Below are 18,477 nucleotides of genomic sequence, written 5' to 3' on the forward strand. Positions count from 1 at the left end.
TGAAGCGCTGCTATTGTTTAGAGGTGTCAAACCCAACACAGAACAAAGAGGACGGGAGAAATGTGCTGTGCTCGCCTATCAATGTGCTGAAAGCAGCTTAAGAACACACAAAACACACACGTATAAATACATTTCTATATATATGAGTCCGTGTGTGTGTGTGTGTGTGTGTGTGTGCACACATGTATGCCATACACACATGCACAACAGTACATTACCTGGAGACACACACGCCAGCATCCAATCACTCATGCACTCAAACACACACACACACGTGCACACACTCTTAGACAAACAACCTGAAAATGACAAGATAATCACCACATTCAAACTTACCTTCAGCGCTGGGTAAATGCCTTCCTCTGAGATAAACTAATAAATAGACTGTTTTCTTTTCAAATGTTCTCCACTGAAGGCTCTAATTACCATACGCTGACAAAGACCTGACAGAGGTGTAATAGTTAAAAAGGTAATTTGACTACAAGTAGGAGTTTGGGTGTGGAAAAGGGTCAGTGTGCTTTCCCCCACAACCCCCCACCTCCCCGCCTCTCTCTTTAATGGTTTATTCACGCTTTTCGAGGACTTTTTGCATGATTGACTGACAAGGTCTTTTTCCGAAATAGCATCTTCAGTAATGAGAAATAATTGACTCCCTAATCAAAAAAGGGTTCATGGAATCCACAAACCCAACTGTAATCTTCTGTGGCATTTCCAGCAGAATTGACAGTCCTCATAGCTTCAGGCTCTATACCACTTTGATTTAATTGCTTTTTTTCACAAGATTAATAATATACTTTATACTAAATTGTGTGTGTGTGTGTGTTTGTGGGTGTCTGTGTGTGTGTGCTTGTGTGTGTTTGTGTGTTTGTGTTCCTCACCCTTCTCTCAGGCTTCATTTTTAATCAATAATATCACTTGTAAAACACTTCAACTGGTGTACTACTTTTCGTAGATTTTACATTTAAAATGATTTATTATGTACTCAACAGTATATTGCTCTGGTAGTTGAGCACATTATTTTAATAAACTACAGGAGACATTGCAAAGAATAAAAGCAAAATAACAACAGCATATAATTACTATATGGCAGTGTTCTTGTGCTTCTTCAAAATATAGTAAACAACAGCATAATAATGATAGTAATACCGGCCATATTAGTAACGATAATAGTAATTCTTTGGTAATAGTTTTATATATATTTCAATAACAGTGCACATACAGTATTTCATTAATCTAGATATTATTATTTTATTTTTGTATACATTATGTTTTTCTTTAACTGGTATAGGACCCAAAGTTAAGGCTTTTCACTTGGTGTTTAACTTTAAACTCCAATAAACCTGGAATACAATTTGTATTTCAAGCTGGAAATATAGATAATTGAAATATAGATACTTGAAATACAGATACTTGCAATATGTTTTAGTTTTTTTACTACCTCTGCCTGTTTAAATGGCTAATTAAATTACTTTGTATTTTTCCTATACCCTCCATTAGTATTTTTATATCCTTTAGTCTTATGTCTTGATTAATTCGGACATAAAAATAATAATTTAAGTGCGTGTGCCTTGAGACCTGCAAAGTTTTCAAATGATGGGGCGAATGAACTTGTAGCTTCCTCCAGCCGGTCCAATTTGTCACATGGCCTCAACCCCTTCTCCCTCTCTTTCTTTTCTGACTCATCTTTCCTCTCGTTAAAAAGCGTTTTTTAAATCATGGCTCGTGGCAATGAGAAGTTAATTTCAAGATTGTTATATATTTCCATTAATTTCAGTCGGCCTTTTGTAGTTTTCCCTCTCTCACTTTGTCCTTCCTTTGAGTAAAGGGGGATCACAGAGCATGTTTATTTTTTCCCTTCTTCTTTTTCCCCTCTCTCTCTCTCTCTCTCTTGCCCCACAGCGCAGGAGACGAGGAGGAGAGGATGATAACTGAAAGGAGGAACGCTCTCTTTGTCACTTTCATTAGCTTTTACAGCTCTTACCTCCCCGCCCATTCCTTTTCCCCCCGAACTTTCTTTCCCCCTCAGTTTGTCCATGAGCGACTTCGAGTGGCACTGGAAGTTTAAACAAAACACCTCCCTTTAGAATTCAACTCCTGCTGCCCTGGAGGGATGTACACACACACACACACGCACACACACACACACCTGATTTGCCAGTAATGTGTAGAGCAGCAGGCGCCTCCAGATTTGTTGTTTTTGTTTAATTTTCCTTCTATTCCTCCTCCCCCTTTCACAGCTAAGGTGAAAAACAGTCCACTGAGATATGTGGTAGGTTTTGCCATCAGCAGACTCCACCTTTCCAAAACACTTCCAGGAGCTGGACTCAATGTGTTGATCTGAGCAGCATGAAGGTGAACTGTTCGACAACAATGAGCTATTTTAAAACAAAAGCAAATAGGCTTTTCTGAATAACGACAAGAAAAGTGAAAAACGAGCCACACAGCAGTTCAAATCTCGCTCTACTTAACCCTCCTCACAACACATTTAGAGACACTTTCACATCATGGCTTGTTGAAATGTTGTCACTGCACCCCAATTTAGAAAATGTCCCCTTGGTTGGATACCAACGGTGGGCTCGGTTAGTACAAGGAATCAATGTTTATCAGCCCCCAGGGCTGTGTGTGCTTGTGTGTGTCTCAGAAATGGACAGCAGTACCCGATGGATATTTAACACATTAGCTTTGGCAGAGCTGAGAGTGGTGTGAAAACACACTGATTTCCTAAGTGGCAATCATATCAGCCTCGCCATCAAAGAGGCAGCAGAGAGCAAACATCTGTGTGTGTGTGTGGGTCTGTGTGGGTCTGTGTGTGTGTGTGTGTGTGGGTCTGTGTGTGTGTGTGTGTGTGCGTGCCCCCGAACATGCATGCAAACTGTGCACATCCTATAGACATTGACTCAAGCTTTACAGTAAACTCGTGTCTCTCGTTCTCCAGGATTAAATGAGCATTTTTAGCTTTACGAAACTATTTTTGCCTCGGCCATATTTCTTCTTTTCTTTTTTTAAAAACTTTTATTCAACATAATCTGTATTATTTGTCTTCAGTAATCAATGTTGACTCTTTTTCCACTCCAGATGTCCAGAATCTATTTCTGTCTTTTTTTCTCTACCTGTGTCTTCCCTTCACTTTCCTTCTGTCAGCTTCTCAGCCGCTGTTGCTGCACTTGCCTTCTGTGTGTGTGTGTGTGTGTGTGTGTGTGTGTGTGTGTGTGTGTGTGTGTCTTCCTCTGTCTGTCAGTGGTAAGCTGTCTCCTCCCTGCCAGGGTTCAGGGAACCCTTGGTTCTCCTCGATGACAGTATCACCCTGAGTTACGACACAAAGGGCTCAGCCTCCTCCTCCACCCACCCTTGTTAGGCCCGCTCGCTCGCTCACTCCCTCGCCCGATCCATCGCGCTCTCCAGCCGGGAGTCACCCAACCGAAACTATGTTAAAACAGGGTCATCCCCCGGCGTGCACTTAAAAGCTGTCCCTTTAACCTGCTCTGAAATACTTACGGCCATTATTATGGCTTATAAATCATTAAGAAAGTTTAATTATACCCCAAATTTCATGGTGGAAATGTGCAAGCTGACACATGGGAAGGGGAATTTAATGGGCCAGCAAGTCCCAGCACCGTGAGGGAAAATATTGAGGTTAGGTTTCTATTTTACAGCATTGCCGGAGGGTTGGGAGTCAGGGAGAAAGACAAGAAAAAAGCGAGAGAGAGAAAAGGCGAGAGGAGATGATGAGGCCTATCCTGTATTCAATGCACACAAGTAACTCTCCCAAGCTGTTAATGTGGCCAGTTGATTTGGGAACGACCAAGACATTGCCCACCGTACCTTGTGCTGCTTTTCTTAACTAAGACGTATTCTAATTAACACAAGACTTTAATGAGTCACCATGCCGTAATTTCACTTCGTTAAGGAATGCCGCCTAATTAGAAATTACCATTTCTGTAATTGCTGTTGCCAAACAATATATGAACATCCCTAACGACTGTTGTTACAAAACTTCCACCGGCCGCTTTCCTAATTGTGTCAATACCATTTCAATGTGAACATTACCGGGCGTTCTCGATGCAGCTCGAGCCACCGGAGCGACGCCCGCCGGTGTTTTCATGCGGCGGCGATGTAAGTTGATCAAACTGTTGGGAGTTAATGTCATTAACACTTCCCACCATGCAGATGTTAATTAGAAATTAATTGCTAAATCTCAAATGATGCTCGGTTTAGTGGGTCTGAATGATTAGAATGCAACGTCATTCATCGAGTTGTCTTTTCAGTTCTAACCAATAGGAATGTTCCATCAACTGATTATCATTTCATGGAATGATATCTCACCGGCAGGAATAAAAAGATTCCCGTGAGTTATACGCGACCAGAGACGAGAAGAGAAGTTTGAAGAAGTTTATCATGAAATATATTTGTTTTGTGATAGAAATAGGAGTATACATATATGCACAATCCAACAACGCCCCCACAAAGTAAAACTCCCACTGAACCTCATCTTGAAAAAAACCACAATTGTTTTTAACCCTCCTGTTACCTTTGGGGTCAATTTGACCCCATTCAATATTTAACGTCTCTGAAAGAATGATTGACATAATCTTTTTTTGCTTCATATTTCATGACTTTTCCTAATTTATTGGGGACAACTGGAAAAAACTCAAATGAATATGATGTTATGTTTTAAATGTCCTGGACACAACTTGTACGCATCGGTGTTCTTTAGGGTCAATTTGACCCCAGGCTGTTTTTCACTGTGTAAAACATATAAGAAATATCAACTTTTGTATTAATTTAAAGGGCTATTTAGGTATCAACAAAAACATAAAGTACCTCACACTTAAACTTGGGAAACAATATTAATTCTAATAATTTTCTGGAGGTTTTAATTGCTGTGGTCAAATTGACCCCGAGGGTAAAATATGTTCGTACATTTGAAGGTGACAGGAGGGTTAAAGTAAATAACAGTTGCTGTGTTTATGAGCACAACCTCGTTATCCACAACCCCGTTCGTCCTCTCCCTCATTCCCTCATTCCCTCATTCCGTCTCCCTCCTCCTCCGTCCTCCCTCTTCCTCTTCCTCTTCCTCTTGTTTTCCATGCGGGCGCGAGCGGGGCGCTGCGCCTGCAGCCGGCAGGTTTCCTGGCACGCCGCTCCTCATCCTCTGCCTTTTGTTTCCACCAGTGGACGACCATTCTCCACTTCTGCTGTGTCAGTAAATATTTATTGGCCTTCCTTTTCCTCACCGCCCCCACTTGTTGTTGTGTTTCTGTCCGCCGTATATATGTGTGTGTGTGTGTGTGTGCGTGCGTGTGCGGTTTGCATGGGTATACACACAAAGATGGACTCCTCACCAACACGGACACAGACACACACCACCGCCCACGACCTGCGTCCGGTGCTGTCACTCACACGATTCAGCACCGCTCCTCACCCCGTCTCTCCGCCCACCATCCTCCCCGTCTGTCCCTCTCTCACTCTCTCCCTCGTCTTCCCTCCGGCGTGACAGGAAAGAGGAAAGAGGGGAGGAAGTTATTGCCGTTTTCTCCCGCTCTCTCCCTCCCGCCTCCGACTCTTCCACACTCACAATAACCAGAGTTCAGGCACCGGAGAGTCAAAGGGGAAAACACCCTGTAAATGGATGTGACCTCAGTGAGCAACACCGCCGCACGCTCCCACACACACACACACACACACACACACACACACAAACACACTCCCTCTTGCTCCCCCGGGCTCTGTGGCCTCGTGCTAGAGAGGGCTTCCTTCCTGCGGTTAAGACAAAGGAAGCTGGGGACCGACGGGGGACCTGGGACCGCTGCTTCAAAGCCACAGGAAGCGCTGGTGTTGTCTCTTCCTGTGGAGGGTGTTGGAGCGTGGGGGGCCAGCTGCCTGTGTTTTCACAGCCTGGGACGAACAGGGATGTGTGTGTGTGTGTGTGTGTGTGTGTGTGTGTGTGTGTGTGTGTGTGTGTGTGTGTGTGTGTGTGTGTGTGTGTGTGTGTGTGTGTGTGTGTGTGTGTGTGTGTGTGTGTGTGTGTGTGTGTGTGTGTGTGTGTGTGTGTGTGTGTGTGTGTGTGTGTGTGTGTGTGTGTGTGTGTGTTCGCCACGGACAGTGGAGTTGCTGAACACGTTGCATTCACACTCCTATCCACCCTCTGTGACCCGAGTTCAACCGAGTCACTCACCGGTACTGTCGGAATAAGAGAGAGAGCACGCTGTCCCTGCGGTGAATCCCGAGGCCATCGGAAGCCAAATCCAGATGAAGAGCGTAAACTTTTGTTTATCTGTAAGTCTATTGTCCTCATTGATTCTTGACGGGAGAACATCGCCGCCGGAGCATCGGTCAGCCTTTGTGTTTCCAGCGCTTCCCACTGTCTTTGCTGACTCCTCACATCGCAATGTGTCCACGTCTTTGTGTGTTTGGGTCGGTGCTCCCGTTCCAACGTCGGCGCGTCGGGCTTTCTGGGGGCGTATGTGTTGGTGTGTCTGCGCCATGTGTTCTCCAGCCTTCCGGTGTGCACCCTCATCCATGTTTGTTTGTTTGGCTTCTCCGATGCTCTCCTCTTAACTCTCTGGCAGCAACAGGACGGTTAATCAATCAAATATTTAAGCAGTGCTTCAGTGCTCAGTGGGTAGTCCTAGATTATCTGTGACTGTTGGCAGTGCATGGCGCAGCCACATTGTACGCCTTGCCTCTGACTGGCATCGTCACTCTCTCTCTCTCGCTCGCCCTCTCTCCCCTCCTCCCCCTTGGCCTCTGCTCAGTCTTTGCTCACTCACACGAACGCGCAACATTTCGTCCTCTTTTTTACTCTCACTCATTTTCTGTCATTCTCCATCTCTTGTTTTCCTTTCTCTTGTTTGCGGCTCTCTATTCACACTCACTCTGTATAATTGTGGCTTTTCACATTGACTATCTGACAGTAAGCAAGGCTCCTTAAAGAGCTCTCATCTTTATGTCATTGGCTGTTTCCTTTTTTTTTCTCCCTCCTCTCGTTCTGAATTCTTTCGAGGGATACGTCTGCCTGTCTCCCATAGGGGGATCTCCATTGTGGATTACCATTCAGTTTTCTTCCAATTATCTAGTGGCTTTCGCTGCCTTTGACACATAATTATCAAAGGCATAAATAATTGTCTTTATTATTGCCGGTATTTAGATGTAGCTGCAGCGGAGCAGTCGCGGGCACGGGAGCGTCATGTGGAGAGGAGAGAAATGAAGTATTTATCTCGACCAGAGATTAGTTTAGCACGCTGTTAAATAATGTCTCGTTGCTTATTGCAACTCCTCGTCCAGATAAATAAACATGATTAATATTCATCCCTCCCTCCTTTACACGCACACTCCATGCTTACACACACACACACACACACACATTGCATATCACATTCTTCGTCAGTAGTGAAAATAAGATTATGCACACAAAACAGTCTAGGAATTAGTTGGCTTTGTAGCCGGATGCAGCTTAAAACTCTAAACACGGTACTTTGCTCAGGTACAAGATACAGGAATCAGACACAAGTCTTTCTCTGTGTTTGTGTCTGAGTGGCTCCACATGTGCGGGAGGGCTATTTCATTGAATTTGTGAAAAGCTGGATTTAGTAGAATTGTGCCGACCAGGGGGTCAGAGATCGATGATGTTTGCGGGACACTATAGCAACCAGGCCCGCTGCCAATCAGTCCGAAAATACATGATTTTTGAGGGAGTGAAGAGAAGGAGAAGCATTCCGTCGTTCATCCGGAGCCGAATGTATGTTGAGTGTGGGAGAAATCAAGTCTGTATCATCAGTTGTGACTCAGCTTTGTTATAATGGTTCACAGGAAAGTGACGTGTAGTTCCAGTCACATTCAATCCGAATCACAGAGAGGAAGTGTATTTCAAAAAAAATGATTCACAAATGGGTTAAGAAGCTTATTTTTTTCCTAAAACGTTAATTTAATCATTTCACAGAATATGACTTCATATGCCCGTCCTGTGCAGACGGCAGGTGAAGTACATTGAGCTGGGGATCCACATTTCATGAGGGTGCTCTCGTAGGTAAGGAAGCCGCCCTTCAAGCTGAGGACTCTACTTCTGACCTCTGTGATCTGTGCATCCTTTCCACTTAAGCTTCTGCTTGTGTTTTAAAGACGAAAGTGAAAGCCCACTTGCTTTAGGGATGCTATTCTGAAGCTGACCCTGTGGTCCGATCTCCCTGTGAAGTAGGCCAAGGGAAAAGATCATGTCCCTCATGGGGATCCATAAAGCATTCATAAATATTCTTTGTTCTCATCTGTCTTGCTTTTTCCTCCCATTCCCTCTTTAGTCCTCGTGTTATACTGCGTTTGATATCCAATCAGCTTCCTCTTAGAACCGTCTGCCTTTACTTTCCCCTTTCCTGACATTTTTTCAAAAGCAAGCCTCCCACGTTCAACCCCCCCCTGAACTTTACTCTGCACATCCAGCTGCTTTAGCGTTAAAGGAGAGGCGAGCACAGCGGTGGCAAATGTCTCAACATCTGGATGCTGGTTTTAGCTCAACAAGTATTTCCACATGTTTCTCTTCCTTTTTCCCTGTCCGATACGAGACTGATCACAACAGCTGGCCCGTTTCCTTGTTAAAGCTGCAGTCTGCGGTTGCATAGTGGATTAGCACATTTAACGTTGTGGATAAAGACGGCTAACACTGACTCACAGGCTAACATGGCATACAAAGCATAACACGATGAGTCATGTGATCAGACAGATTTACATCGCTACCCCCTTGGGAGCATGTATCACGTCATGGTAACTGGTTTGAAGCTTCAAGTTAACCATGAGTATCACCCACCTTACAGAAGACACTGGCATGCTGGGATTTTGCAACCACAGTTGTCATTGTGGCTTGTAAAACATGGGACCCAATGGCGCCATAATCGTTGTGGTCGAAGGCCACACTGCAGAGAGCGCTCTCTCCTGGAGTCATTATTTGTCGACCTATTCCACCAACTGTTACTACAGCCAAACATATGTGTGGAGGCAATGCGGGAACGAGAGCTGTCAAAACGAGTGATTGATATCGCCAGTGTTGAGGGATGGAGTTCTCTGCTCTTTAATCTTCTGTTGAGCCCTCATCGGGAAAACTGTTGATTTATTTTGCCTCCTCATTTCTGAAAATATGCAACACTGTGTGAGTATCTTCAAATAGCAAATCACAGATACTAGAGCACAAAGGTTTGTGAGAGAAGGGCAGAGGCAACGCTGTTTTTATTTATATTTCACACCAATCAAATTTAGAGAGGAATACCTCCAAAGCCTCCAGAGGTGCTGAATATAATACATTTGAATGTGTGTTTTGGGATTTCTAAAGGTTTCGTTTTCCCATTTAACAAAAGTTAAAATTAAAAAAAACGTCTTCATAAGTCACTTGTCTGCTTGATAAAACAGTTTTTTCAACGCAAGATTAAATATGCACGCTCTAAATCCTTAAGTCCAGTATTTAGGTTTTAGATGTATCTATCCAGCACCATCCATACTCCCACCTTACCAGCTGTGCCTCTTTCTTTCCACATACCTTTATGCCTGTCTAACCCACCTGTGTACCCACACATACAGTACACACACACACACACACACACACACACATAAAAAAACAGTTCATTTTGGCACTAGTAACTAAATGCATTATAGCTCGGTTACACTTGATATCTAGGGAGCCATACTCATGTAAAGAACATTTTCAATCAAACATGTTGAACTCAGATAATTAAGGGGCATTCAATAGGTGTAGAGCCATATTTATCCACTTAGAATGGAAATAATTTTAAATGTCTCTGTCCAGACTTGGGCAATGTTTTTGACTGGTTCGAAGTCACACTGTAAAATGTGTTTTTTCTTGTTTGTTTTGTTAGGATAATATTCTATGTTAGTACAACAAACGATTATTGAAGTTGTTGTGATAACATAAAATTGCTAGTTAGCAAAGACAAACCAAACGTTAACCTGAAAATTCACATTCAACTGAATTAGAAGTGTAAATCAACTTAATTAAGTAATAACAACTTAATAAAGTAATAACGTATTATTAACGTAATCAAAGTGCATTCTGGGGATTTGGCGGGCGAAGTTTACTTTCCTCCAGTCCTCCGACGCATTTCGGACCAGGCTTGGGCCTCATCGGTTGAGACTTTTTTTCGAGGTGAGTGAAATCAAAAGTGTTTATATATAAGTGATGTATAAATGTATTTATTTAATGTATGCGCTAGTATGCCATCGCAGGGACCAACATTAAGAGCAACGGGCCAGTGAAGTAAAATTATGTATGTAAATTATGTTCCAAACTTTGCTTCGCGAGCGACGTTACTCCTACGTTACTCCACTCGCGGAGACTTCAGTCTTCTCTGCCTGTCTACTTCAGCGGGGGCTGGTTTAAACTCGGAGATGCAAGTGGCGGCTAGCGTGGGTCCGTTAGCTAAGGCTAGCTAACATTAGCTAGCGTCGGTCCGTGAGCTAACGTTAGCCGTCTTTCTCTCAGTCAAACAAGCTAGTTTAGTGGAATACTGTCCTCCCGTGCTCCTCGGCTGGTCCGAGATGCACCGTTCAGTAACGTTTGCTCACAAGACCGGGGTTTAACTTGCGTACGTTAGCTAACGTAGCTTGGGGGGGGGGGGTGCTAGTGAGAATGTGCTCAACTGTGTGGGCGTGTACGTGCTGATCTGGAGTCAGTTTGGTAGGATTTGGGTATAAATAAATTATTTCATTTTAAATATGGATTTTTATTTAAAGATATTCATGTAATTTGCATGCAAAATAGGTCTACCCGAACCAGTGGACAAAAAATTCAACCCGCGGCAACACTTCAAAAGTAGCCCAATTCCGCGGGAAAACCGCGGACCTGGCAACACCGCATATTACACAAGTACGTGTCCATATTTACGTTATGGCGTGAACAGGTTACGCTCGCGCATGGGCGATCGCGACGTCACAGATGGCGTGCAGAACATGGCAAGGTAAAGGAAGGGCTTTTGCACGCACAGTCGCGCTAGATGTGCCGTGAACTACACACGTTTTTTTAATGCTCTCAGTGTGGTCAATTTCATTAAAAACAAAGTCCCTGAAAGCACCGCTGTTTTCCGCACTCTGCCAGAAGACGGAGCCTTCAGCCTTCAGCCTTCAATGTGGAAAACAGCCACAACCACATGCATACATGGAACAAAATACACCACGGGAATGTTTGTGTCAATTGGAAGCACAAGTGGACTTCCTGATTTTTGTAAAATTGTCCATTTGTTGCTTGTATGCAACACAGTATTTTATGTTGTTGAACCTTTCTCAGCTCGGTATGTGGAGCACCTCAGATGCTACGAAGTCTGCAAAAGTGACCCTGCTCTACTGATGGTAGCTTTCACAAAATTGTGACTGTTATAATATATTGTTGACACTCACAATTATGGAATTTCATCATTCAGATTTTGTGAATAAAATATTTGGTGGATTCAATGATACAATTAAATCTATTTTAAACCTGTTCTTTTGTTTCTTGTTTTGAGACAGATTTACCATGCTGCTGCGCATCATCCTGAGCGAAGATGACATTAGAAGAGTTACCATTGACAACTTGCCTGAGACTGTTCATGACTTCCACTCCATCATGAAGACCAAACTAGGATTGGAGGGGGACCTTGTGGTTCAGTATCAAGACCCTGACTTTGATAATGAATTGTGCACTTTAAGTAGCATGTCAGAGCTTCCTAAAGATAAAGCAACTTTGAAAGTGTACACCAAGGCTTGTGAATCAAAACACAAAGACTCAACCCTATACACGGCAAGCCTGTCCTCATCTTCCCTGAAAAGGGGCCCTTGTGGTCGTCAAAGTCGTCAGCTGCCTCATACATTTGTCATTCCTGCTTTTTCTTTTGATGTGCAGTATGTTCTGAGGCAAGGAAATGAAGCTTACCATAAAGATGGGACACTTCTTAACATATCAAAATACATGAAATCTAACATCTTAGAGAAGTTAGCAGAAGCTATATATTCCCGCAACCCCTACCCAGGACGTGAAGTGTATGATCATGTGGCCCAAGCTCTCATCAACAAGCATCCTTGTCTGAAGGAACCAGGGTCTGTCCACGGGTGGTACTGTTGGAAGTTCAGTCTTAAGTTTAAGATGGGCAACTTCCGGCAGAAGCTGCGAGTGGCTGGATGCACCGAGCTCAGACTCAACTCGCATTCTTCTGGGCGACCTGGGCCAAAAACACTGAAGAGGGCGAGAAAATCTGAAGTGAATTTTCTGCCCAATTTTCCAGAAGGAAAAGCCCAAAGTGATCTCGACATGGACAGATCCACCATGGTCATTAAGATAGAGAAAAGAAAACTTGACTCGAAGCAAATTGGTGAAATGATGAATGTCACATTCCCCTTACGGAGAAAAGAGATTGTTGAAGAAAAAACACTTGTGGCACAAGTCAAAGAAAGATGGCCAGCCTTGTTTGCTGAACGACAGGTAAAATACGCCGTTTTAGATTTTTCTAAAACTTATATCTTGGTGACCAATGTTGCATTTCATTGTTTTTTATGATATTTACTTTTTGACCACATCCAACAGATCGAAGCAGAATTTGCTCGCCTCACAACTTTTGACTTGAAAGGCTCCCTCTTCTCTGGGCTGGACCAGCACCTGCAGAGGTTCCTAGAGCTCTTCAAAGTCAAAAGTGGCACAGTTGGCCTGACCAGGCTCACAAGATTGCTTGATGATGATGTAAGTGTTCAAATGTTAGTTGTTCTTCCAGGCCTCCCACATTTGTGGTGATCAGTTTGTCAAGTAATGGATCAAATAGCATATGTCCATATGCACCATATACAATAACTGCTATTTGTTGTTCTTTTTTTAATCAGAGCTCGACATGCAAGAAGAGGTCTGCTCTTCTGCTAGGCCTTCCTCATTATCTCAAAGAGGATCCCTTGTGTCTTTTCAAGACTGTGGAGGTAAGCATTGTTTATGAAATTGTGTTGTTGCAGTTGTCAGGAATCAGTCTAAAATGGCCTGTTCGTCCTGAAAAGTAATATTAACCCAAATAACTAGTCAACAGTTAACTTCCAGACATAAAATTCCACTCATTCTTTTACAAAATGGTTACGCTTACATGATCTGTCCAGCTTTCGTAAGATTGATGCATATAACACCAGGTTTGGTCTTAATCAGCAAATGGAACTGACTTAGTTGCCATTCCATAAACTATCGATGGCACTTAAGTCAGGTTATAGTAGGTGGTCATAAATGTGAAATGGTAACCCAGTATTAGTTCAAATATGGCCTGTGGTGTTGGATGTGAGCAGTTTCTACTTTCAATAGAAAATAAATTCCTGGACTTCAGGCTCCCCTTGTAGATGCCATCATACACACTGCTTGAACAAACTGAACAGATGGTAAATGCTATTTTGCTTCTTTTGAACTCTTGTGTAGGCCACAGACAAAGAGGACGTATGGACTGACGGGATGAACGTTGGCATTGTGATGGTGAAAGAAGGAGAAGACATCACCGACGTGTCAGTGGTGCTTGAGGAAGCAGTCATCCTGTCTGATCTGAAGGACCTTCCAAGTGCCGTTGCCATGCTGATGGGTTTGCTTTTTGCCCTGAACATAGACTACCCGAAGGAACTCAAATACACATTTGAAGTTATTCAGAAGGTCCTGATGAACATTGGTGGGGGACAGTGTTCCTCACTTGTGCATGGCTTGAGAAACAGACTCCTGCGAAAATCCATGTAGGATTGTTTTCTGAAGACTCCTCAAAATTGAGTGTTCAAATGAGTGTTTATGTATAAGTTCAATGTTAGTTACACAACATTGAACAGTACAGGTCCATAAGTTGTCATTTAATTGTGTGTTTTGCACATTTGAAGTTGTTTATTGTTTACTTTTTGTATTACTTCATGATCAGACTCCTGTGAAAATCCAAGTACGGTTCTCTGATGACACACTTGAGTGTTAAAATTGTTGTTGATATATGTTCAATGGTAGTTACACAATAAACTGGTTGGATGTAAATTGATTGTTTCTCTTTGAAACACACAAAGTGCCAGGTATTATAGGTTGTTGTAGAACTTTTTGTTAAGTTAAATAAATTGATAGATTTAATTAGAATGAACAAACCTTTTAAATTCCGCTAAACTAGAGTTGCAAGTTCACACAACTACCCTGAGCAGTTCAATAAATTCACAAATCCAAATCAATCAAACTAAAAACAAAAGTTTTACACAACTGACTTTTAGTTCAGTTGAATTACATTTACAAGTCCAGATGACTATCCTAAGTAGTTTAATCAATTAAAAAAATCGAAGTTAACCAAACAAGGACACAGGTTGACACAACACGGGGTGTTTAATCAAGTTGACATTTAGTGAAGTTCAAAGAACAAATTCTGTTCGTTGACTTAACTTTGAGGCAGCCCTTTCACTCATATTTGTAAGTTGAAACATTTTACAGTGCACATGCTTGGTGCTTCCCATGGAGAGTCGGTCTACTGTCTCCCGTTTCCCGGCTTCTGCTCGCAGCCCTATACTCAGGGACTGGCCTGTTTGGTTAGCGCCATAAAGCACCTTGACTGACACCTCCAGTTTTAAAAGGTTGACTTTTCTTCTCCCACGGGCCCAGTTATGCCAGAGGAAAGCTTTTCAACCAAGCGTGGATGATGAGAAAGTGCAGAGAGCAGTGTGCATCTGTGTGTGATTGTATGCATTCTGTGTGAGCGAGTGAATGTGTTTTCATGTGCAGCATCGGTCTTCTTTTTGTTTGTCTCTACAGTTCTGTACTTTTTTATCCTGGGTTGTACCTCCCCTCTCGGTCTGCTCTTCTCTACCCTGACGAAGACGCTACAGTTGAAGCCACGATGTACGGGCGAGTGAGGATGTATTCAAATGCCCACTTCTCATTTTGATGTACAGCCAATGACCAGCCACTCTAGCTGACTGAACATGGGCAGTGTTCCCCGCTGTGAATCGATAAGATGGGTCATTTCAGCAGCCTTAGCCCAAAGTCTGAGTGTCCGACTTCAATTCATATTAGCAGCAGCTTTAACCTCAAGTACATTCTAAAAATGTGGCTTTGAACAAGCCGTAGCAATATTTAGTTTTATTACACCACACTATTATAAACTACTATTTATCCTATTCTAACATGCATATCCCTGATATTCCAATCCCTAACCCCTTCCTCGAGATGACACTTAAAATGGAGCTTTAAACTAGTTTGCTCTGGGTCCGAAAATTCTTAGTGCCATTCGTATGTGAACTATGTCCATCCCCAATCCACCAGTTTCTTACCCAGCTTCACTAAACGTGTGCAAGACATGATTGTAAACCTATTGTTGCCATTCCTGTCCTCTTTTCTTCCCGTGTTATCTTAAAGCCCAGCGTGGCGAAGCGGCTCGTCCCAGAGCCTGCGGTACTCCTCGGGGTGGGACCAGTGGTGTGGGAAGTCTATTGTAGTGCGGTAACAAGTCCTTTGCGTGACATTTTCCTTGGCGTTGACATTCAGAGGGGAATAGGAAGACAGGCCTGCGGAAGCCACTTTCTCTGTGACATGTGAAGGGAAAGGGTATCAAGAATGGGGACGGCGCTGCAGGAGCGTGCACAGCAAAGGGACATTGGCACAGAACTTGACAAGGACACGCGATGCCGGAGCAGCTCTTTCATATTTCTCTTTATAACAGAATGCCATACATTAGATCGAATCTGTAATCGCTGTCCAGCGGGCCTGTGCTGTGCTGGTCCGGGCCGTAGGCTGACGGTGTATGTTAGACAGGGACTAAAACTCCCTTAGTGTCATCAGTAGATGTTTCTTGACATCTCCATTTGTTTAACCACTCTTAGACGAGTCTACGTGTGTCGTGTGTTTCAACAACGGTAGAAAACAGTGAGTTCGCTCCGTTCTTTTGACTGAATTCTGGTGCAACCGTGAAACAAGTCCCCCGTTGATACATCAATGCGCGAGCTCAATACGTCACAACTCACCTCTGATTATTCGAAACAATGCAAACTATAACATACAATTATGCAATCACTATAACGAACAAAATCTAAATAATATAGTATCTAAATCTGAGTCTAAATTACAATTACAATTACAATATGGAAAATGGCACGAACAAACATTTTATTAGGTGTCTACTAACACAATGGATTTGTTCTCTTCTTTTTTTCTAAAGAGGCTATCATATGTCTTTCAGCATACGGTCTCTTTGTTGTCTAAAAACAAATGATATCCTCCTCAAAAGTGACTTTGTCGTAAACATGAACTGACGACATATTGATTTGCTTTTGTGGCAGATGAATCAGAGGGAAATGCAGGTGAAGAACAGAGCGTGCGCCGTGGCTCTGACGGACTCGGCTCACAACATCTGGCTACAGGAGACCAGCAAAGGCACTCAGGACTGGATGCAGCAGGTAAAATCACCTCACAAGCACAGCAATACAAACCGAAGACCCACAAGACACTTCAAACTGCGCAGGGGTCTATTCCTGTGCTCCAATCTCACGCCGTACATCCACCGGGCGGCGAGCCCAGGTGTCTTACATCCAGCTCCTCTCTGATTTCTCCCTGCACACGGCTGCTGACCCTCACAGCCCTGACCAACAGCAAGATTTAGAAGTCATACACAACCATTGTTTGCATGTTTTCTCTCGCTGTCTTCAAAGAGAAAAGAAAAGCATCCCCCACTTTTTTTGCATGTCAATGAATAACTGAGTCAGTCAACCCTCGCTGGTGTGTGTGTGTGTGTGTGTGTGTGTACGGCTTGGGATGCATGTGCATGCCTGCACGTGTTTGTGTGTGCTCGTGGGCAAAGCGTGTGAGATAGGATGCACGTGCACATGTGCATTTGTGTTAGCTTCATTTTAGCACTTGCCCTTTCTGGTGTGACCTCTGCGCCATCCGCAGCACCTGGGCTCACTCAGTATGCACATACAGATGAGGAGCATCCAGGACCAGAGCTGCTTGAGAGCCGGAGATGCAAATGTCATGCACACACACACACACACAGACAAACCTGTGTACACACACACACACCATAGATTTTATTCATATTACTTCCCCTTTTATATCCCTTGCCTTTTTGTTTTAGCTATTTCTGTCATCTCCCATTTTGTGTGTTACTTGTGTGTGTGTGTGTGTGTGTACGTTTGAGTGCTCGGCATTCAAGGTTGCACTGGCCCATTCTCCTTGTCTGGAATTTCCTATTTTTGATTCATCTAAGGGATGTTTGGGACACGGCGTAATTGGAATGTTAAGTGATTTTCTATTTGTGATGATTCCCCGGAACAATAAATCTGAAATAACCTTCTTTGTCCAGTCGGAGTAAGAGGACGGGCGAGGATTCGCTCTCTCTCGTACTCATTAACCCACAGCCCTGTTCTGGCTGAATCAAGAGATGAGCCCTCTTAATTAAAGAACATTTTTCTTGAGGGAAAGGGAAACAAACCTACGTATGCCCTTCTGAAGGATGCACCCGATAAAGCTCATATATTCGACATACTGTTGATTTTCTTTTCCTTAAAGTCTTGATTTTCTGCCTTAACAATGCAGTTTTGTGCTTATTTTTTCTAAAAGAGTTAAGACCATAACACTGGTTGCTAATACTCTCATTAGAATTATTATGTTAATCATTACATCAATTGTATTTAACAACAAAACAACCAACAAACCAAATTAACTTTAACTGAATTATCAGAAAATTAACCGTGTTAATGCATTTTATTCTTACCATATCACTGATAGAACAATGGTTAGTATTTAACACAAAAGTATCTGCCGCAACAATTAATGATAAATACTGCAAATCACTGCTCGGAGATATACATTATGTTTTAGATATGTTAACATCTTATTGATATTGAGGGGGGAAAATAAACAACATAATATATTGTATTTTCAAGACTGATAATCTCCATTGTTTAGCTCCTATTCAGTATTTCATCACATCCCTGGCTTCTGTGCACGGATGGCAGTGGTAGTTAACGGGCCATGGGTCGGCGGGAGGATGGAGGTTATTCCAAAATCTACTCTGTCCCCAGTCGTTTACATTAGAAACCAATAGTGTGTGTTTGCAATGGTTCTACTAAAAGGTCAGAGTGCCTTTCTGCTCCACCCAATATTCAAATGTTAGAGCTTTTCCAACATTGGCTCAGTCGCCTGATGTTTGGCTTTCAATGATCACACTACACACACACACACACACACACACACTACAAGCACGCAGCTGTGGGTGCAGTGCAGAACATAGACACACAACCGCCCACAGGCTGCGATAATAGATGCATATAATGCTCCTTTTAAACATCTCTATATACATGAATATCCATAACGCATACAGAGCTGGATCTTGAACATAAACAACACTTTCACATTAAAGGACAGACACACGGGGAGGGCCGGCTGGAAGCTGCTGCACGTCACAGAAAGGAGCGATCGGGGAACACGCATACGCCGCTGGGCGATGTATAGATGTGGGTGAGTGCACCCCGGCAGTGCCCTGC

At 43.1% G+C, this 18,477-nt stretch overlaps 2 protein-coding genes across 11 annotated transcripts in view; both read left to right on the plus strand.

The window, feature by feature from the left end:
* fam172a (family with sequence similarity 172 member A) overlaps window positions 1-18,477 on the plus strand; it is a 230,204-nt gene that overhangs the window by 113,949 nt on the left and 97,778 nt on the right. For 9 of the 10 annotated variants that reach the window (XM_056417916.1, XM_056417914.1, XM_056417917.1 and 6 more), the window contains exon 9: window positions 16,273-16,389. The exons of the other annotated variant lie outside the window; for it this stretch is intronic. In XM_056417916.1, the coding sequence (XP_056273891.1) occupies window positions 16,273-16,389 (117 nt within the window). The remainder of the gene's footprint in view (window positions 1-16,272; window positions 16,390-18,477) is intronic. 10 annotated transcript variants of the gene reach the window in all.
* LOC130196063 (uncharacterized) lies at window positions 11,549-13,987 on the plus strand. The gene is made up of 4 exons (XM_056417926.1): window positions 11,549-12,448; window positions 12,551-12,703; window positions 12,841-12,930; window positions 13,409-13,987. Exons 1-4 carry the CDS (start codon window positions 11,597-11,599, stop codon window positions 13,712-13,714), a joined length of 1,401 nt encoding a protein of 466 aa, XP_056273901.1. The 5' UTR covers window positions 11,549-11,596; the 3' UTR covers window positions 13,715-13,987.

This window comes from Pseudoliparis swirei, chromosome 7 (genome assembly GCF_029220125.1).
Source record: "Pseudoliparis swirei isolate HS2019 ecotype Mariana Trench chromosome 7, NWPU_hadal_v1, whole genome shotgun sequence".
NCBI classification, from domain to species: Eukaryota; Metazoa; Chordata; class Actinopteri; order Perciformes; family Liparidae; genus Pseudoliparis; species Pseudoliparis swirei.